Source organism: Podarcis erhardii (genome assembly GCF_964252035.2).
Source record: "Podarcis erhardii genome assembly, chromosome: 17".
Classification (NCBI taxonomy): Eukaryota; Metazoa; Chordata; class Lepidosauria; order Squamata; family Lacertidae; genus Podarcis; species Podarcis erhardii.
Genome location: NC_138515.1, coordinates 4,475,849 through 4,497,413, shown reverse-complemented (window position 1 = coordinate 4,497,413; position 21,565 = coordinate 4,475,849). Strand labels below are relative to the sequence as shown.

General features: G+C 47.4%; 1 protein-coding gene across 4 annotated transcripts in view; it reads left to right on the top strand.

Moving 5' to 3' along the window:
* MAGIX (MAGI family member, X-linked) overlaps positions 1-21,565 on the top strand; it is a 34,431-nt gene continuing 12,866 nt past the window's right edge. The window contains exons 1-5 of one of the 4 annotated variants that reach the window (XM_081845087.1): positions 1-231; positions 6,872-7,047; positions 7,174-7,250; positions 11,151-11,696; positions 16,956-17,285. In XM_081845087.1, coding sequence (XP_081701213.1) covers positions 6,983-7,047; positions 7,174-7,250; positions 11,151-11,696; positions 16,956-17,285 — 1,018 coding nt within the window. In that variant the 5' untranslated portion in view covers positions 1-231; positions 6,872-6,982. Of the gene's footprint in view, positions 232-6,871; positions 7,048-7,173; positions 7,251-9,899; positions 11,697-16,955; positions 17,286-21,565 lie in introns of those variants that run through there. The other 3 variants (XM_081845089.1, XM_081845088.1, XM_081845086.1) reach the window with 3 other exon arrangements.

Here is a 21,565-nt window from a genome sequence, read left to right as displayed (position 1 = left end):
AGGAGGAGGGTAGCAATTCGCGTTGCCTTGGCAACGGCCCATGGTCCCTCCTCTTGCTAACTGCTGCTATTTCGGGCAGCATCAGCATCCAAGGTTGCTCCCTAACCTCCTTGGCTCTGGCTGCTGCTGCTGCCGCCGCTGCTTGGCAGGGCCCGCCTGGGAGGTTAGGGGAGCCGAGGCCGGGGGCTGCTGCGAGCCAGAACAGCGCTGGCGGCGGGGGCATCCACAGAGGTAAGGAAAGGGCGCCCCCTCCTCTTCCTCCTCCTCCTCCTCCTCGCTTCTCTTCCCCCAGCATGGCGATGATGGATGGAGGATCAGCCCTTCTAAGAGGATTCCCGGGTCTACCCTGCAGGGGTGGGGAGGGAAGGGGTAGCGGGAGGACGAGGAGGAGATAAGTAGCCGGCCTGTAGTGCAGTGGGTTAAAGTTGGTTGTGGGGTTGTGGGGGGAGGGGGGAGAACCAGGTGGCTGCCTGCGGGGAGGGTGATGGATGGAGATGGGCTGGCTGGGGGTGGCTGCTGATGGGAGAGAAGGGATGAGAGCCAGGGGGGGGGCGGGGAGGCGGGAGCAGGTGAGTGGATGATGTCAAGAGATGGATAGGACCTGACAGCCGGGCCGGGGAGGGGTGCTGGGAACGAGCAGAGAAGGATGTGACAGGCCAGCGAAGAGACGGGTGACTCGTTGGGTGCTGAGTGGAAGTGACAGGGCACTTTCCGGCAGCGGGTTCAGTGGGCAGCAACCCCCCACCCCCACGAAACCACCTGCTTAGTACCTGCTGCAACCCCACTAACCAACAAGGGGGTTAACTAGGCAGACAGCTCTGGGTGGAGAGTGGGGGGTGGGGTGACCTTTACTCCAGGAGCATGGCCTTTATTCAGGTAAGGAGCAGATCCTGACATGGAGTGATGCTGGGATTTCCCACTCCATATCCTAGGATCCTTTAACTGCTGATCCTGGAACAAGGGAAAGAGAGGGGCTATGATTTTTCAGCAGAGCATTCACTCCCTGTTTCCATCCTTCCACCTGACTAAAGCTAAAGGTAAAGGGACCCCTGACCATTAGGTCCAGTCATGGCTGACTCTGGGGTTGCAGCGCTCATCTCGCTTTATTGGCCGAGGGAGCCGGCGTACAGCTTCCGGGTCATGTGGCCAGCAGGACTAAGCCGCTTCTGGTGAACCAGAGCAGCGCATGGAAACGCCGTTTACCTTCCCGCCGGAGCGGTACCTATTTATCTACTTGCACTTTTGACGTGCTTTCGAACTGCTAGGATGGCAGGAGCAGGGACCAAGCAACCTGAGCTCACCTCGTCATGGGGATTCGAACCGCTGACCTTCTGATCGGCAAGTCCTAGGCTCTGTGATTTATCCCACAGTGCCACCCGCGTCATGACTAGTTAGGTGCTAAACCCAATCTCTGTTTTCCACTGCTCAGAGTGTTTCCTTTCCTGGGTCTCCTGGGATCCAACTGCTTTCTAGAGTGTTCCCCTTATAAATTCTGACAGGAACCCCTTCCTTTTGCAGAGGTCCCAGGACCCAGCAGTAAAACTCTTTCTCCCCTCTCCACTTCCCCCAAAACAATTGCCTCAGTTCTGAAAAGGGACCAGTGATGTTTGCCCTTCGCATGATGATATATGACTCAAGAGGATGAAATCCAAATGCACTGTGGTGGTCTTGCAGGAGATGGTCTTTCTCTCTGAGCTCTCACCATACATTTGAAGTGCATTTAAATCGCACACACCCAAAAAACCATGGGAACTGTAGTTATTCCAAGGGTACTGGGAATTGTAGCTCTGTGAGGGGCGATCTACGTTTCCCAGGATTCTTGGGGGGGGGGTGTACATAGGTGATCAGCCAGTAAAATGGCAGATGTAGCACAGCACTGGTGAGAAGACATGCATGTTGAGACAAAATATTATTAGATGTAGTGTTGGAACTGATTGTTGTAGTAGCCACTAAAGAAAGAGATTTGTGATTTTAGATACAGATAGGTAGCCGTGTTGGTCTGCCATAGTCAAAACAAAACAAATTCCTTCCAGTAGCACCTTAAAGACCAACTAAGTCAGTTCTTGGTATGAGCTTTCGTGTGCATGCACACTTCTTCAGATACACAGACTGATTTTAGAATCACTGTAAAACTGATAACATTCAAGATACTGCAGTATTTGCTGTCAGAACCTCAGAGAGAATCTTAGAAATCAGGTATCAGTGCAGATATTATCCCATGGGTTCTAGAGACAGAGAAGAAGTGAATTTGTGTGTTATTGTTGTTTTACATGAATCAGCTATGTGGGGGTTTAATGCCCATTTTGCATCAAACATACTCTGGCCTCAGGCAGGCTTTCTAGTAACACATAACTCTTCAGCAAGCATTCTGCAGGGTAGTTCATACAGCTCTACTTTATGGGGATTCAAAATGGGCATTTAAATTTCAAATGGTTCAGTCTTAGTGGGTTCAACAATAGGTTGTTAATAATAATAATAATAATAATAATAATAATAATAATAATAATAATAATAATTTATTTATACCCCACCCATCTGGCTGGGTTTCCCCAGCCACTCTGAGTGGCTTCCAACAGAATATTAAAATACAATAGCCTGTTAAACATTAAAAGCTTCCCTAAACAGGGCTGCCTTTAGATATAAGGTTTAACCTTATAAATATAATAATATTACTTAGCCTATGAATAATTCCCATGCATTATCAGTAATCCTTACAACAGCCTTGTCCAGTAAAATTGTGTCATTATTATTCTCATATTGCCAGTGGGGTGGTACTTAACTGTGTTTTATGGCAGAGGTAGAAGAAGAAGAAGAGTTTGGATTTGATATCCCGCCTTTCACTCCCTTTAAGGAGTCTCAAAGCGGCTAACATTCTCCTTTCCCTTCCTCCCCCACAACAAACACTCTGTGAGGTGAGTGGGGCTGAGAGACTTCAGAGAAGTGTGACTGGCCTAAGGTCACCCAGCAGCTGCGTGTGGATGAGCGGGGAAGCGAACCCGGTTCACCAGATTAGGAGACTACCGCTCTTAACCACTACACCACACCTGAGCAAAATATTTCCAGGATCAGGGCTTTGTCTCATGGCCACACATGAGCTCTCTCAGAAGGTGATCTAACCAAAGATACCATCTACTACTGAGCATGCTCCAAAAAGAGATAGTAAGCCATTCAGAAAATATTGTCATATTGTATAAAACATAGCATGTTTTGTCTCTCATACTATATGTACTTTTACCATTTTAAATACTCCCCTCCAACTCCCTTCACACAAAAAACGTAGCCATTGGAATTTTGGCTTCTCCCAGACATGCTAGCTTTCAGTGTGCAGGGTTGAGAATTATTTCAGTGAGAGAGCAGTCCAGTCCTGACAAAAGTTTCCCACTTGACTCTGCTGATTGTACCGCCCCTTTCAGATGTTATTTCAGATGCGTAAAGGTAAAGGTAAAGGGACCCCTGACCATTAGGTCCAGTCGTGACCGACTCTGGGGTTGTGGCGCTCATCTCGCTTTATTGGCCGAGGGAGCCAGCGTACAGCGTACATGTGGCCAGCATGACTAAGCCGCTTCTGGCGAACCAGAGCAGCGCACGGAAACGCCGTTTACCTTCCCGCCGGAGCGGTACCTATTTATCTACTTGCACTTTGACATGCTTTTGAACTGCTAGGTTGGCAGGAGCAGGGACTGAGCAACGGGAGCTCACCCCGTTGCGGGGATTCAAACCGCCGACCTTCTGATCGGCAAGTCCTAGGCTCTGTGGATTAACCCACAGTGCCACCGGCGTCCCTCGATTTTAATGCGTAGAGAGGGGGAAAGTGAGATTGTGTGTACTCAGCTGTGCCACACTTTTCACAGGGCACTTCCAAATACCCTGTGTCAGGGGTTCAGGAGCAGAGACACAGGAGATGGAGCAAATGGAGAGTGAGGAGGAGGAATCCGAGGGGGGTGTAGGCAGTGACAGTGGTCAGAGAAATTCCACGAGTCTCTCCAGCGAATCGGAAGATTCACAGAGAGGAGCGCCGATGGCCAGGGCAAGGGGGGTGCCAAGGGGAAAACCCCAGAAGGAAGGGGCCAGCGGGGACTCCCTGAGCAGCAGTTGGAAATCAGGACCAGCTTCCCCACCAGAGCGCAGTGGGGGGGAGGAGTCCCAGGCATCGGGACCAGTGTTCTCACCACCAGAGAGAGGAGATGAGTCAGGAGTGACCACGCCTCCATCGGAGAGCGGGGAAACGGTCAAGGGGAAAGTCACCGGCTGGGCGCGTGCGCCAAGTTCAAATGTACAGGCGAGCGGCACAGCAGGTAGCCCGGATAGGGAGCCAGGTCCTAAAGCCCGCCGGAAGGAAGGGCAAGACTCAGGGGGGTCAGCGTCAGAAGAGTCCAGGAAGGAGGAAACCCCAGGGGGCAGAAGGACCCAGAGGAGGAAGGAACAGCGCAGGAGGTGGAGCCGGGCTAGGATCTTAAACTGGTGCGGAAGGGGTAGTGACTCAGAGGGGACTTCGCCGATCTAGAGCCAAGACGTAGGGCTGCACGCTCTGGGGTTTGAAATGGAAACTAAACTTCAATAAAGACTTTTGTACATTACATCAACCGGGCGTTGGTCCTCTGTGAGCTGGGACCTAGAGGCAGCTCTGACACCCTGTTTATTGAGCATTCATCCTGATTTGTTTACAGGGCGATTTGACAACACCCGCTATTTCATGAACAGTCTTTCTGGGTTTTTTGTGGGGAGGTTAGATGAGGTGGTCTCAAAACCTCTGAAGCGGTAACAGTGATAATGCCTCTGCAATTTGCCCCACCCCCAAAACAACTTGGGGAAATATAAGAAAAATGAGATAATAGTGCCTCTGCACTGGCCTTTCTGCACCAACAGCTTTGGAACAATTCCTGCTGTATGATATGCAACATAAACAAAAAGGATTTCCACATCTCCTCCTTACCCTTCTATTCAAGGAATGCTCTTCTCTGGTTGCTGCCTGCTCAGTGTTCAAAATTAGCCAGGTGCCAGGTGTATTTCGCACCTGACTATCGGCCATTGGAACCAAGTGAAGATTCCTGGTGCCAGGAGGGCACCTGACATCTCCACTGTCTGGAGATCCTTGGATCTGGACTGTTTTCACACACTAATACCCCATCCTGTCAAATTCTATCCATTATATTTTATCCACACAATCGGAATGAATTTCTGGAAAAAAACGCTTTTTCTGTGCAGTCTGTGTAGGAGCAGTCACTGTTAAGAAAAAGGGGTTGATATATATGTGAACTGTCATTGGATCAATTAACTTTTCTTCTTTAAGTGCTCAAAGCTCTTAACCGAGCTCAAGATTGTCATCAGAACAAGCCAGATGTTTAACTGATAATCACAATCAGACCATCATTTGAAAAATAAAACTTCAGAGCCATCTTGCCCCAAAATGGCAACTAGACATTCTGTTTTGGCAGCTACAACCTTGGTTTAAGGAGACATTTGGCGCCTACCTTATATATCTGAGTTTCTAACACTGTGTCTGCTGCATGTGGCAGCAAACAAAGCAAACATAGCAGCAATGGGTTTCATTTCTTCCTGCAACCCCACCTTTTCAAAATGTCCATCAGGCAGCTGCCTGCCACATGGCTGACAGGCAGCAAAATGTGCCAACAGGCCGTTGCCATGCTTGCCCCTGACACACACACCCCACACTTTTTTTAAAAAAGTAGTTGCTGACCTACCACTTCATGTGGCTGGCAGAGAGCAAAACAAAACAAGCAGAGCAGAGCAGCAAAAGGATGGCTCCTGCGCTTCACACCCACTTTCCAAAAACTGCTCCAGGGACAGGACCGCTGCTTGCTCCACAAGGCCAGCAGGCAGCAAAGCAAAGAGGAAGCAAACAGGCTGCAGCACTTCTTCTCCCTCTGCTTTTTAAAAAAGTCCCCTCCCATGGACAAGAAAGCTTCTCCCCTTTTCAATAAGCCCTTCCGTGTACATTTTCTTTTTCATGGTTTGATTCATTTTTTCTGAAACACTTTACAGTTGGGTTGATTTTACTGAGCGGAGTAATTTCAGGTTTCGTTTGTAATTGTTTATATTTGCGATATAAGGTAATGTAACAATACCAGTCTGATATGATTTCTTTTTTGTGCTCTTCGGCTATCTCAATCCCAGTTTTGTTGGTAATAACCTTGTAAATGTTGCAAACAAACAAATAAGCCATACCTTTCACTTCTCTGAAGGTAGAGGGCAGGGCAAGAACCTCCTCATATTCAGGAGAGTGTGTCACCAGGCTAGGCACAGACCACCTGCTTTATAGGGCAGCCTGTCAGGGGCTTGAGAAGCCCCCTCTTCCCCCTGCTTTTCTGTGGTTGCACAAACAAGAGCAGAACTCAAGGCGGGAATATCAAGCACTTGGCGGTCAGGAGAAAGTGTTCCCACAAGCACCCATTTGAAGCTGGACTAGCCAGAACCTCTCTTTCATGGGGCCTTTCAGTGCTCTCTGGGCCATGGGGACTCCACGCCACATCATCTTTCCCCAGCCACACTGCTTGGTGACCTTGCTTCACATCCTCCTTGAGTGCTTTTTGTTGAGCGACCCTTGCTTGCAACTTTCAAAGGTGGAATTTATACTCATTGCTCTGCCCATTTTTGCCTCTGGCCCTTTACACAACCGATGTGCGGCCCCTGGGAGATTGTACCAAAGGGAAGGTGGCCCTCCAGCTGAAAAAGGTTCCCCACCCTCTGATGTTATGGCTCTCACTGGGTGGTTTTCAGCTAAGCAGGCCTATTGGGGTTAAGGCGCCTCAATCACATTTATTTCAGTGGGTCTAGTCTGAGTAAAAACTTAGTCAATGCACAAACCATCCTGGAATCTGAGCTGTATGTCAACATTTGTGTCTTTGCACAGGACAAAGTGAGGCAACCTCTGGGGACCCTACGAAGCTCCCCTATTGGATGTGGGGGACTGAGCTTGGGTCCCCGGAGTGAGATCCCTGGCTGCGCTGACTGTGGGGCAGTCATGGGGGGTGCTGGCCCCCATGTCCACGACTGGGGTTCAGAGAGGATCGAGCCCTGTGGCATCAGGTCAGTCCAATGCGCTACTCATCCTCCACCTGAGAGGGCTGATCAACTGAAGTGGGGAGCGAGGGAATGGAGGAGTCTGCCATCCTGAGAAATACTCACCTCTTGTTGTTGTCCCCCTTCCAAAAGCTGCAGCACAAGACAAAGCCCCCAGGTGACTTGTGAGGCTCGTATTCCTGCAACAGAGACCACCCCAGCTGCAGGAGGTGAGTGTGGAGGGTTTTTGGGGTGTTGTTATAAATAGGACGCCCTACGGTGGGGATTGCAATTGGCAATTGATTTTAATGGGGTCCTTTTCAGCCCAGTAAGTGCAGAATGATCAGCAATATTGGCTCTCTAAGACCCCATCTGCATTGCACATTTAAAGCAACATTATAGCACTTTAAACAGTAATGGCTTCCTCCAAAGTAACCTGGAAACTGCACTTTCTTAAGGGTGCTAGGAGACCATTATGCCCCTCACAGAGATACAATTATCAGAGTGGGGGAACAATCAATCCCTCCTTTGTAGGAAACTCTGGAATTTGTTGCTCTTTGAGGGGAATAGGAATCGCCTAAAATTTCTCAACACTCTTAGCAAACTACAACTCGCAGGGTTCTTTGTGGGAAGCCATGATTGTTTGAAGTGATATGATACCAGACCCTCCGAGTGTCCCTCTTTTTCCAGGGACATCCCTGATTTAGAGAAGCCGTCCCGGTTTCCGATTTGATCCCAGAATATCTCACTTTTCCTTAGGATGTCCCTATTTTCATCGGAGAAATGTTGGAGGTTATGGAGTTTCCCAGCCCCCGAACTATCTGAAGGCAATCCTGTATAGGGAGGGATTTTTTAAATGTTTGATGTTTTATTATATTTTTATATATGTTGGAAGCTGCCCAGAGTATCTGGGGCAACCCAGTCAGATGTGTGGGGTATAAATAGTAAAAATTTCATAATGGAATGGGATGTCCCTATTTTCATCGGAGAAATGTTGGAGGGTATGTGATACTGCTTTGAATGTGATAGTGCAGATGGAGCCTTTTCCCACTCAAACCAAGATGGAGGCAAAGGACTGTATTCCCTCCACCTTGCAGGCTTTGGTAGAGCTCTTCCTTTTGAACCCGGGTCTGCAAAGTAGAACCTGTGTGTGAGAAACAAAATGCTTTCTTGAGACTTGCTCCTCCTAGTATATTTTAAATCGAGGAGTGAGCTTTGTTTTGTTTTTGATTCTTTTGTTTTTTGGGGGGGTTATCGCTTGTTTTTCCCCTCTGCGTGTTTTATTTGTTTTGAGGGGGTGTGTGGTTGCGGTTTTTTGTGGGGGGGGGGAGTCTAAGCATTGCCAGTTTTTCTTCTGTGAAATGGGTATGTCTGTGGTGCCCACAACCATTTCTTGGATTTTGGGTCCCTGTCCCCCCAAAGGCTGAGTGAGGACCTCTGCTTGAGAGCCTTCTCTTTACCATTTCCTTGTATCTTGGCTTCAATGTGATAATGAGGAGCTGAGGTGATTTAAGGAAGAGCACTGCCAAAGCCACTTCTGCTGCCCAAGCTGAAAGGAAGGACTTCGAATCCCTCACCTGCCTCTCAGCTTGGGAGAACATCAGGGCCTACTCTGGGAACCAGAAGTAAAGTGGATTGCAGGGGGTGGAGATTTGTCCCCTGTGTTTCCTGTTGCTGATCCCTGAGTTAGAGTTTGTGTGAATGCCACCATTAAGTCATGCTAGCAGGAGAACCTACTCTCCTCCAGTTGAAGCATTCTTGTCAATAACGGGTTGCCTGTGGCGAACAAGAATTCCCTGAAGCCTTTAGAAAAGACCGTGCACACATTTTTAAAGCACATCCATGGCAGGTTCTTTTCCTCTAATAATTCTGGGCCCTCTAGTTTAACCTCACAGGAGTCACAGTTCCCAGCGACCCTTAACAAGCTATTCCCAGAATTCTTTGAGGGAAAGAATGTGCTTCAAACGTCCAACAAGCCTTTGGACATCAGATATGACAGGCAGGCTAGGGAGACATTTTGTGGACTTGTGCGCAGGGCTGTGCCAGGGCTGAACTTTGCTGTATGTTCCAAAACGTAGTGTTGCCGTTCCTGCCCAGCTTCACCAAACGAAGCACTGTAGGGCTTTCTTAAGAACATGTGCCCATTGCACATGCTACAACGTGACCTCCTTGTCAGAGCTATGGCGGCTTCTCCTACCCTTGCAAAGTTTGTACACCCCAAATGTAACGGCCAGAATTGCAGCCTCTCTCCTGAAACACAGGCAAAAAGAGAGAGAAGCCTGAAACATTGAAAGTTTCATCTTGTGGAATAAAACCCATGCTTTTTGACTTAAAAAATATTTTTCTGGCAGTAGAGTCAAGACCAGGCATGGGCAAACTGGGCCCTCCAGATGTTTTGAGACTACAATTCCCATCATCTCTTATCACTGGTCCTGTTTGCTAGGGATGATGGGAGTTGTAGTCCTAAAACATCTGGAGGGCTGAGTTTACCTATGCCTGGTCAAGACGGTCTGTTTTAATGAAAGAGAACTGTCTGGGAACCATTCTGTAGAAGCATAGGTGCCAACTCCCTGGAGTCCCAAAGTGCCCAAGCACCCACAAAATTCCCCATGAAGGGACCGGGCACCCCCAAATTTCAGTCCCAAGGCCATGCACACTGCATGGCACCCACAGCCCCGGGCACCCATGGTGGCAGGGCCAAGCTGGCACTCCTGTGTAGAAGAATCATATCTGTTTATTACAACACAGCACAACTGCCGTATTTTTCGCTCCATAAGACGCACCAGACCACAAGTTTTTGGAGGAGGAAAACAAGAAAAGAAATATATTCTGAATCTCAGAAGCCAGAACAGCAAGAGGAATTGCTGCGCAGTAAAACAGCAATCCCTCTTGCTGTTCTGGCTTCTGTGATAGCTGCGCAGCCTGCATTCGCCCCATAAGATGCACACACATTTCCCCTTACTTTTTAGGAGGGAAAAAGTGAGTCTTATAGAGCAAAAAATACAGTACATTCCACATTATTTAGGATTATTTGGAACAGTTCCTTCATAGCCACAAATACGGCAATGTGTTGCAATCCCAAACCAGTGACCTCGAGCCTATCCCCAGGGGAAAATCACAACACCTCATCTTCAACTGTGGTCATGTCTGATGCTCCTGAGGAAGGATTAAAAATATCCAAGGTCTTTGTGGCAAGGGGAGAACTTCTCTGAACCCAAAGGGCCCCAATGAGATATCAGAGTAGGAAATCATGATATACCTGTTACCAATGTATCCAATTCTGTTTTGCAGTCAATGGGTATCTTGGCTCCTGCAACTGCTCCAAGCAGACGATTCCAGAATATTAGTCCTTCTAAATGTATGAATGGCTAGTTTATAACGAGTTTATGGCCTTGCATTCCATAGCAATGCCTCATCTTGCCTAGAGCTGAAATGGGTATTTGAAATTCACTGAAATTTCCAATTTCACCATTTTTACATGTGCATTTGGAATGTGACATTGTGCCTCTGAATTAGAACTGTTTAGATTTGCTGGCATCTCTTGGTGCTTTTGGCAGGCATTTCTTTGTTTATTTACACATATATACTTCGTTAAAACCAGCTCCACTAGATTATTAAAGCTGCTCATGACATACATCCATAATACAGTATAAAGAAATACGAAACCACATAAGCTGTCAGCTGTCAAATACTTAACACCACAGCATGCCATCTATCAAATGTTATTAAATACTAAATCCCATTACATGTCACTTACCAAATACAATCAGATACTAAATACTATTGCTTGCCAACCATCAAATACTAAATCCCATTGCTTATTAGCTGTTAAATATTATTGACTACTAAAAAAAAATAAATTAAAATGTTGCATGCCAGTTATTAAATGAAGTACTAAATACCATTACATGTCACCTAGTTCCAAATAATGCCAAGCAGCGTCAAATATCATAGGACGTCAAATGCAGATATCAAATATCGGGTGACTTGTTTGGCAAATGAATATTTGACTAGATTTCTGCAGAATCTGGAAGAGATTTTGTATGGCGGAAAATTTGTTTCAGCCCTAATCTTGGCACTGAAAGGTACTGTCTTGCTGCCTCTCTTTTATTTTCCTTCCACCTTTTCAGTGAATGTCGTAGTGGTGGTGGACGGGAACTGCATCCTGCAATATACCCATCGCCAGTCACCCTGCTCCTGCCTTTCTGATGGGGAGCCTCTCCTGTCCCGACGCCCTCCGCCAACGTATGGGGCTGTGCCCCCCAGCCCCACTGTCCCCAGGGGTCCAGCTTGCGGCCAAGAAGCTGGCCCGCCCCCATCCCGCAGGACCCGTGGACTCAGCGTCCGCTGTTGCACCAAAGCCTGCCTGGGCGACGAAGAAGAACATGCCGAGCGGCACCTCCACCGGGGGCCACCCTGCAGCCGCCTCACCCCAGTGCCCTTGCCCTGCAGCCCCTCTGGCCCGTGGTTTGGAGTGGGGTCTCTCAGTGGGGGCAGGCCGGGGGCTCGGGTGGTGAAGATTTGGGACCGACAGCGATGCCCCTTGCTGGAGGAAGGGGATGTCATTGCAAAGGTGAATGGGGCGGACGTGCGGGACCTGAGCCCGGGAGAAGTGGAAAGTGCCTTGCAGGAGCATACGCGGACAGGAGATGTGATCCTTCTGGTGGAAAGGAAAGGTGAGCCATGACAGCAGGCAGGGCCACCACGAGGTTTTGTCACAGCCCTGGGCAGATTCAAGTTTCCCACCATCCTCCCTCATCTTATCCACCTGCTGGGCATCTTGCTTCGCAACATTAGCGCATGAATGGCCAAGGGTTCGCCAGGATTATCTTGGTTTGCCAATTCCAACGGCTCCTATAGCAATGCTGTGCTTGTAACCCGTTGGAAATCGATAAAAAAATCAGACTGTCTGGCCAGAGTGGTGCATGCTCTAGTTATCTCTCGCTTGGACTACTGCAATGCGCTCTCTGTGGGGCTACCTTTGAAGGTGACCCAGAAACTACAACTAATCCAGAATGCGGCAGCTAGACTGGTGACTGGGAGCAGCCGCCGAGACCACATAACGTAGGTCTTGAAAGACCTACCTTGGCTCCCAGTACATTTCCGGTCACCAAAGTGTTGGTGCTGATCTTTAAAGCCCTAAACAGCCTTGGTCCAGTATACCTGAAGGAGCGTCTCCACCTCCATTGTTCTGCCCGGACCCTGCGGACCAGTGCTGAGGGCCTTCTGGCGGTTCCCTCACTGCGAGAAGCCAAGTTACAGGGAACCAGGCAGAGGGCCTTCTCGGTAGTGGCACCCTCCCTGTGGAACGCCCTCCCAGCAGATGTCAAAGAGAAAAATAACTTTTAGAAGACATCTGAAGGCAGCCCTGTTTAGGGAAGCTTTTAATGTTTAATAGGTTATTGTATTTTAGTGTTTTGTTGGCAGCCACCCAGAGTGGCTGGGGAAACCCAGCCAGATGGGCGGGGTATAAATAATAAATTATTATTATTAGTATTAGTATTAGTATTAGTATTAGTATTAGTATTAGTATTAGTATTAGTATTATTAGTATTAGTATTATTAGTATTATTAGTATTATTAGTATTATTAGTATTATTAGTATTATTAGTATTATTAGTATTAATTTTAAAAAACAACTTGCAGGACAACGGAAAGGGATTAGAAGCAAGGCACTCATCTATGAATGTCTGCCCTGCCCTCTGCTGCTGGTTGAGGTGCTCAGGTATGTCCTCAAAAATGCAGCAGACACCCCCCCCCCCGGTGTCTTTGTGCCCCTCCGCCAGGAAGAGAGGCCGTGGCTCTTCTTCCAAGAGTTTTGCCTCGCTGAGACAGGCGCTGCTCCTTCAGCAAGAGAGGCAGGTTCCGAGTTTGCCTTCATGGCTAACTTGGCCGCGGCAGCCAGGGAGCAGCATTTCGGGTCATTGGATGCTGTGTGACAGCAGGATAGAATTCAAAGCCCCTGTTGCATAAGAGGCAGTAGATAGACCTTAAATAAATGATTAAAATAAACAAATAGTTGTATTAATTTTTTTAAAAATCACGGAAATGTCTGCAAGCGTGAGATAATGGTGCTAATGATAATAATAAGCTGGTGTTGTCAAGTGACTTCAGTGCTAGCCGTGGGAGCAGGGTCCCTCAGTTCAAACTGGACCTGTAGTCACGAAACCATAGGATGGGGCAGAGCAGATACACACTTTATATGGCACTGAGTATCAGAGACTCTCCAAGTGTCCCTATTTTCCAGGGAAGTCCTTGATTTAGAGAAGCTGTCCCGGTTTCTAAATTGATCCCAGAATGTCCCCCTTTTCCTTAAAAAGGCAAAGGTAAAGGTACCCCTGACCGTTAGGTCCAGTTGCAGGTCATGTGGCCAGCATGACTAAGTTTTGGTAAACCAGAGCAGCTCACAGAAACACCGTTTACCTTCCCGCCAGAGTGGTACCTATTTATCTACTTGCACTTTTTGGCATGCTTTCGAACTGCTAGATTGGCAGGAGCAGGGACCGAGCAACGGGAGCTCACCCCGTCGCGGGGATTTGAACCGCCGACCTTCTGATCGGCAAGCCCAAGAGGCTCAGGAGTTTAGACCACAGCTCCACCCGAGTCCCTTTTCCTTAGAATGTCCCTATTTTCACTGGAGAAATGTTGGAGGGTATGGAGCTATCCGACTCCTGAACCACCTGAAGGCAATCCTGTAAAGGGAAGTTTTCTGAATGTTTAATGTTTTGTGGTGTTTTTATATATGTTGCAAGCCACCCAGAGTGGCTGGGGCAACCCAGTAAGATGTGTGGGGTATAAATAGTAAAATTATCATTATGGAATGGGACGTCCCTATTTCCATCAGAGAAATGTTTGAGGGTGTGAGTGCCACAGTATTATCTCCTCTCTCCCCTCCCCCAGTAGCAAATTCATGGCAGATGTTGATGGCAGATGCACTGGGTTGAAAGACCTGTTACTCAGGACTCAAGCAGGTATATGGTTGTTTAAGTGTGAAAAACCAGGGCTGACCCAAAACATGTTGCTGCCCAAAGCATAGCAGCAAATGGTGCACCTCACCCCCCACCCCTCCAAGTCAAAGTGTATAATACCCAAGGCAAGCTAAGTTAAAGATAAAAATGCAATGATAATACATTAGGGGATAATGAGGGGAGATGGTTTTGTTTGCAAGCTGAAACGATTGCACTGACGGAACGATCAGAAAAATGCAATGTTAAATTCTCTCGAAATGTACTTCCTGAGACGTTTCACCTCACTCCATCAAATGGTTGAGCTTGCCCTACAAACAACCAAATGATCTTTAACAAAAAAAAAAAAAACAACCCCAAACTTTTATACATGGAGTGAAGGGGGGGAATCAGAATCCTTTCTTACAATAAAGAGGGATCGCATATACAAACACTCCAGTCATAAATCCTTCTTAGGCCAAATCCTGTGTACCCTATTTTTCAACACAAGCCATAAGCCCATCAGGATGGGGCAGGGCAGGTGGTTAGGTATGTGGTATTATTATTATTATTATTATTATTATTATTATTATTATTATTATTGAAGTGCTGATTTCATGAATTTTTTTATTTTATTTTATAGATTTGCTATGTTTAGTTTTTTGTTCTGATATCATATTTGGCCACTGATGAAGACCTTTGTGCCAAAATGCGCTTGGTTTATGTTGCAATATAAAGTCCAGGATTTGGTGTGTTAAGGATTTGTTATTGGAGTGTTTAAGTAGGCACATCTATTGTGATTCATGTTTAGCGTATTTATAGCAGGAAGCCGCCATGTAAATCCTGCACTTGCAGTCTGTGGTTTAGAAAGTATGAGGCCACTGTTCCCTTAACCTCAAACACCATCTTAGCATAGGAATAACAATACAGTACCAGCTTGTTGTTGTAATGCTTGCAGAGATATTCTCTCTGTAAGTGCTATAAAAATGCTTTATTTGTGTATACAGGCAGCAGAGATCAGATCCAATATTTGATTGTAAGCCATCTTAATTTGATTGTGAGTGTTGACCTCACAGGCTTGTGGGAAAGGTGGGGCATAGATGTGGGAAATAAATAAACATCTTGCCTGTGGCACTTGCACCATCTCATTCCATGCACTAATCGCAATCGCAACCAATAGTGATTTCTGAAGGAGGCTCACATTTTCCCAGGTACAAAGTAGTAAATGCTCAGGAAATGAGACAGCCCCAAAGTAGCACCTTGAAAGAAAGATGTGCAGCGAGACCAATGAGAATTTGCTGGGCAAAAAAACCAAAAACCATCATCATCATCATCTGATTATACAGAAAGCATTGCAATTTTTTTTTCTTCTTAACTGAAGTTCAACAAATCTAAAAATGCTGACTTCAACATCTGATTCCCTCCCCCCAATCAACATTTGAATTTCAAACTCAATTTTTTACATCAACATTTGCAATTAAACTGTTTTGCTTAGCGTGTATGTGTTTTTTAACCTATTGAAGGATGGGATTTTTTTCCATGCTTGGGTAAATAAATGAATTATTTTAGTACAAAATGTATTAAATGCCACTGCACACTAACTGTTAGATACTGTCAGATATTGATTGGTACATGTAAGATGCTGTCAAAGCGCTGTCTCTTCCTGCATGTCAGCTGCCAAATACTGATGGATACTGTAAGTCTGACAGCTACTGAAAAGATCACTGGATGATGAACACTAATGTGGAATATCAAATATTCAGTGAGCGTGCATACATGCAGAGGGCTGTGATCTGAACAGGCATGAAGTCATAAACTTTGCTGAGACAGGCCTGGGTCTGGTCACTGTTAGATGGATTTAGATGAGTAGGAGAGGATATTCTATTTAATAACTACCCTTCCTTTTTTCATTTTTGTGAGCATGCAAATATCTATTTTAGCAGAGTTAAAATCACCATCCGTCCACAGCTTATCTCTAGAAGCTATTAGGACAAGGTTGCATAATCTTCTAGAACAATTATGATATCCAAGTTTGCTATAGGCAGGCTTGGATTATCTTTTTTCCTGTTTTATGTTTCCCTGTTAAGAAAGAAATCACTCTCAGACCATTTAGTAAACAAGAAAAATACAAGGTTTACTCACATCAAAAGTCTTGTCAGGATTCAACACATGCAGTCAGGCAGGCAACAATCCTTAAACATCCTAGAGTCCCTTGTGTGTGGCTGTTTAGCCACCATGCAATCTGTGATTTGCCTGCAGATCCACAGTCAGTACCTGGATGACAGACACTTGGGATCCACATAGATCCCACCTTAATTGAAGAAAAGTGGGCTATAAATGTAATGAAGGAACTCTTGCCTGTCAAAATTCACACAGGATAATTTTAGAGGTGCAAATTCATTTCAGCTGTAACAAAAAGACACTACCTCTAACAAAATGAATGTCATGCTTAGTTGCATTGTTGAAAGCCACGACCTGTTTTTTCCTAGCAATTTGCCAAATGGACAGACCAGTTACACACAAAAAATACCTGTAGCTGAAACAAATGTGAATTACCAGAAATAGGATGTGATTCTGATAGCTAGAAGTGGATATACAGTCATACCTCTTGTCACGTCAATCTCCGGTCGCATTTTTTCAGGATATGAACACGACGAACCCAGAAGTGTATACTTCTGGGTTTCGCCGCACACGTATGTGCAGAAGCGCTCTGCACATCTCACACATGCGCAGAAGTGCTCTGCGACCTCGTGCATGCACAGAAGCGCTCTATCGCGCCCGCACACATGCACAGAAGCGGTGCTCTAGTTGCGGACTTTTCGGGATGTGAACAGCACCCCAGAGGGAACGAGTCTGTAACTAGAGGTACCACTGTACAAGTTTGAGGTGAGGGCTTGCTAAGCACTGCAAACCCCAGAGAGACCACTGTGGTATGTGACAGGGTCTGGTGTCAATTCAGACCTAATCAACCCTACCTTCTTGTCCCTGCAGGTCATCATTCCCGGAGACATCCCCAGGAAAACTGCTCTTTCAGACGAGAACATCTCTTGCCTGATTCTTGCCACAACAAAGGAGTTTCCCGAGATACTCCTAACACTTGGGGTGCTCCTCCAGCTGACACTTTGGCTGTGACCAGTTTTGTGGGCCCCGAGCCCCGGGATGTACTTGTGTGTCCTGCTCGTTGTTCCCAGAGGCTGAGGAGGCCCCGGCCAGCGGGAGGGGCTGGGGAGCCCACAGGAGGTGTGGATGGCCCCAAAGAAGACCATGGATGCAACAGCGGTGTCGCTATAGCAACAGATGGAAGTGGAGCTGTGAGAGCAGGTGAGGCTGTGGGAAAAGGCACACCCCCTTGCAGCAGGGAAGAGCAGTGGTGACGGGTGCCCATTGGGACTGGTTGGGTGGAAGGGGAGGAGCCCAAACAGTAGGTGGAGCCAGGCAGAGCCAACTCATTCTGGCTTTGGCCCCATCCTCTTACCCACTGAGTTCCACAAAGTCAACACTGAGACTAAAGACTCAGATATACAGCTGCAAATAAAACGCTTTAAGTGTGTCTGAAGCGCAATATACAACGTGACACTAGACGGCGATGGTGAGCCTTATAGAAAATTCAATGTATTTTTAAAAACACTTTTAGAAAAAAAGCATTTTCAGAACGGTTTTTATATGTGTGTAAAAAAGGTAAAGGGACCCCTGACCATTAGGTCCAGTCGTGGCCGACTCGGGTTGCGGTGCTCATCTTGCTTTATTGGCCGAGGGAGCCGGCATACAGCTTCCGGGTCATGTGGCCAGCATGACTAAGCTGCTTCTGGCGAACCAGAGCAGCGCACGGAAACGCCATTTACCTTCCCGCCGGAGCAGTACCTTTTTATCTACTTGCACTTTGACGTGCTTTGAAACTGCTAGGTTGGCAGGAGCAGGGACCGAGCAACGGGAGCTCACCCCGTCGCGGGGATTCGAACCACCGACCTTCTGATTGGGAAGTCCTAGGCTCTCTGGTTTAACCCACAGTGCCACCCGCGTCCCACTATATGTATGTAGATTCCACCTAAAAAGGAGGATGCAAACCGGCAGAGCCACTCTCTGGGGTGACTGTAAGAAAGAAGGCAGGCAGGTGGGGGCTTGCTGAGGGCAGAAACATGTTGGTGGGGCCCCATTCACCATAATGGACCTATCTCTACTGAGGAATAGTTTGCGCCTACCACTGCCCCCACCATTCCAAATTGTGCATTCAGTCTGCTTCAAATGGGTTCTGTATATCTGAATGACATGTTTTAATGTGCTATTCATTTAAATGCCATATTTTTCGCTCTACAAGGGGAAGTGTGTGTGCGTCTTATGGAGCGAATGCAGGCTGCGCAGCTATCCCAGAAGCCAGAACAGCAAGAGGGATTGCTGCTTTCACTGCGCAGCGATCCTTCTTGCAGCGATCCCTCTTGCTGTTCTGGCTTCTGGGATTCAGAATATTTTTTTTCTTGTTTTCGTTCTCCAAAAACTAGGTGCGTCTTATGGTCTGGTGCGTCTTATAGAGTGAAAAATGCGGTAATTACTTTAATACAGAATCAGTAAAATAGCACGTTTGCTCTTTTATCTTTATTTTTTAAGCCCACTGTGTTGTTCTACCAATCCCTCAGGGTGGTTCACAACATGCCGAGAGCAAAGGTGAATGTAGGGGAATGTGGCCAGTTTGGGTGCACCGGGTGCAGAGCTTCTGGGCTGGGGGACCACAGCTATGACATCCAGCAGAAGGCAAGAGGCAGTGGGGCACCGGATGTTGGTGTCAGGCCGATTGAAATTTGAGACGCCAAGGTCCGCCGCTGCCAAGAGACATGGGAGAACACAAGATCGCAAAATCCCATGTCAAATTCAGCTGCTTAAAGGCAGCATGCTAAAGAAAATTAAATAACCTAAAAGCAGCCCAACCACATCGCCTCAAATTGAAATCAGCCATCCTCACTCTCTCTTGCTTCGAAAGGCAGCTGAAATAAAAAGCTGCCCCCCCTCTGAATCAGACTGAAAGTCAAAACACAGCAAGTCTTTGGGAGGGAGTGCCATTCAGAGCGTTCTGTGCTGCAAAGGGCCTTCTCAGAGCGGTCTGTGCCTTCTCCTCGTTGCCATCAGTCTAGTTGGGTAGAAAGGGGGGTTAAAACAGGGTCCCATCTAGAAGATATTGTACTGTGATCAATGGTAAAAGGCTGAACAGAAAACAGTGAATGAAGGGACGTGGGTGGTGCTGTGGTCTAAACTACTGAGCCTAGGGCTTGCCAATCGGAAGGTCGGTGGTTCGAATCCCTGTGATGGGGTGAGCTCCTGTTGCTTGGTCCCAGCTCCTGCCAACCTAGCAGTTCGAAAGCACGTCAAAGTGCAAGTAGATAAATAGGTACCGCTCCAGCGGGAAGGTAAACGGTGTTTCCATTCGCTGCTCTGGTTTCACCAGAAGTGGCTTAGTCATGCTGGCCACATGACCCGGAAAAACTGTCTGTGGACAAACGCCAGGTCCCTCAGCCAGTAAAGCGGGATGAGCGCCGCAACCCCAGAGTCGTTGTGACTAGACTTCACTGTCAGAGGTCCTTTATGCACTGAATAGAATCCCTATTCAGTGGAAACTTCCAAACTCCCCTTTGATTTGTGGGTCAGCAGACACAGCCTGTGCCTTTCCAAATTTCCCTGCTATTCAGTTTCAGAAAGCTGTACAGCTACAGTGTCAGATGCTATGGATTATGTGGACTGTTTCATACACCCTTTCTTTAGATCTTCCTGAGCATTTAAGGATCATGCCCCTCATCGAAACTACATCATACATTACACTGGAAGCCTACCAGGGCTATGTAGGGATTTAGGCTTTTAATGATGCCCATAGAAAGGAAAGGGTCAGAGTTCAGTGGTAGAGAATTGGCTTTACCTGCAGAAGCTACCAGGTTCAATCCTGGCCGTCTCCAGGTCTGAAACCCTGGAGCTGCGGCCAATCAGTGTAGACAATACTGACACAGTATGAGGCAGCGGTTTCCTGCACTCCTATAAAGGAACTGCTTACGTGAACATATGGATAAGGTCTGAAAACTAAAATTTATTGGATAATTTATTCAAAATAGGACAATGCGAAGAGTCACCCACAAAGCAGAATATGAAGCTTCTCCTGAACAAAAGTGTGGCAAGTGATCTCACACTTGCCAACATTAACACCAATATATAACTACAACTTGTTAATGTCTGCGTCCATGTGGGTGTGGGACGCGGATGGCACTGTGGGTTAAACCACAGAGCCTATCAGAAGGTCGGTGGTTCGAATCCCCGCGACGGGGTGAGCTCCCGTTGCTCGGTCCCTCCTCCTGCCAACCTAGCAGTTTGAAAGCACGTCAAAATGCAAGTAGATAAATAGGTACTGCTCCGGCGGGAAGGTAAATGGTATGGTTCACCAGAAGCGCCTTAGTCATGCTGGCCACATGACCCAGAAAATCTGTCTGCTGGCCACATGATCCAGAAAAACTGTCTGCGGACAAACGTCGGCTCCCTCAGCCAGTAAAGCAAGATGACCACCGCAACCCCAGTCGGCCAAGACTGGACCTAATGGTCAGGGGTCCCTTTACCTTTTACCATGGGGGTGTAACTCCTGGTTTGCCATCCCCGTTGGGCATATATATGTTACAGATTTTAAAACTGGTGCCATTTTCCAGCGTGTTTGGATGCACCTGACAAATGAGCCTGTTTGTCTTTAAGATGCCACAAAACCCTTTGATGGACTGATTTTGACATCCATTCCTTTTCCCCGCGGAACTCGGAGAACTCCAGCTCTTGGGTGCTGGGATCAGATAGCTAAGGATTGTCAGGCACCTTTTTCACAACTCCCAGAAACTGATATAAAAGCTTATGCAACAGTATAGACATACATTTTTGTCTCCTGTCTGCATAGAATAAAGGCAGAGTTCTCTCCTCCACAGTTCTTGATGGGGAAATGGCAGCTTCTGCTGCTTTTGAAGAAGCACCTGTCTCTCACACTGCCTTGCGCTTGGAGAAACTGGAGCAGGAACTGTTGTAAGTGGCGCAACCAGGAACTCTCATTGTACGCCCAGGGAACAAAATGTCCCTCGTGGCTCTGAACAGGTTAAGCTTCAGCCACTCCGCCCCCACCCCCAAAAGCCCTTGGCTTATCAGGCAAAGCCTTGTGCGGAGGAATTCCTGTGAAGGGGGCAGAGGAGAGGGGTGGGGAAGGGCTGCTGGAAAAGCAGGCGCAGCCTTGGGGTGGGAGGGTGGCAGTGGATTTTAACCCACTCCCCACTCTGCACCTGGACCTGGCCGCTTCCCTCCTGCATCTACCCTGAAAATGTTTGAGCAAGTCCAAACCTTCCTGCGCCATATCCAGGACTTCAAGCGTAAATACCTAACTCCTGCCTCCGCTTTCTGCTTTGTAGTCGAAGGATGGGAGGGAAGTGTTACCTTGTAGAAAGTGTGGCGGGGGTGCGCAGCGGGGAGGAATACTTAAAAGTGATTTAGTCTCTCCTGCCAAAGGGGGGGGGGGGGCTCTTTACTTATAAGGGTGAGACCGGGGTGTTGTGGTTTGTTGTGCGGGAGAGGAAGGAATTGGGCAGGTTGGGGTGGTTGCATAT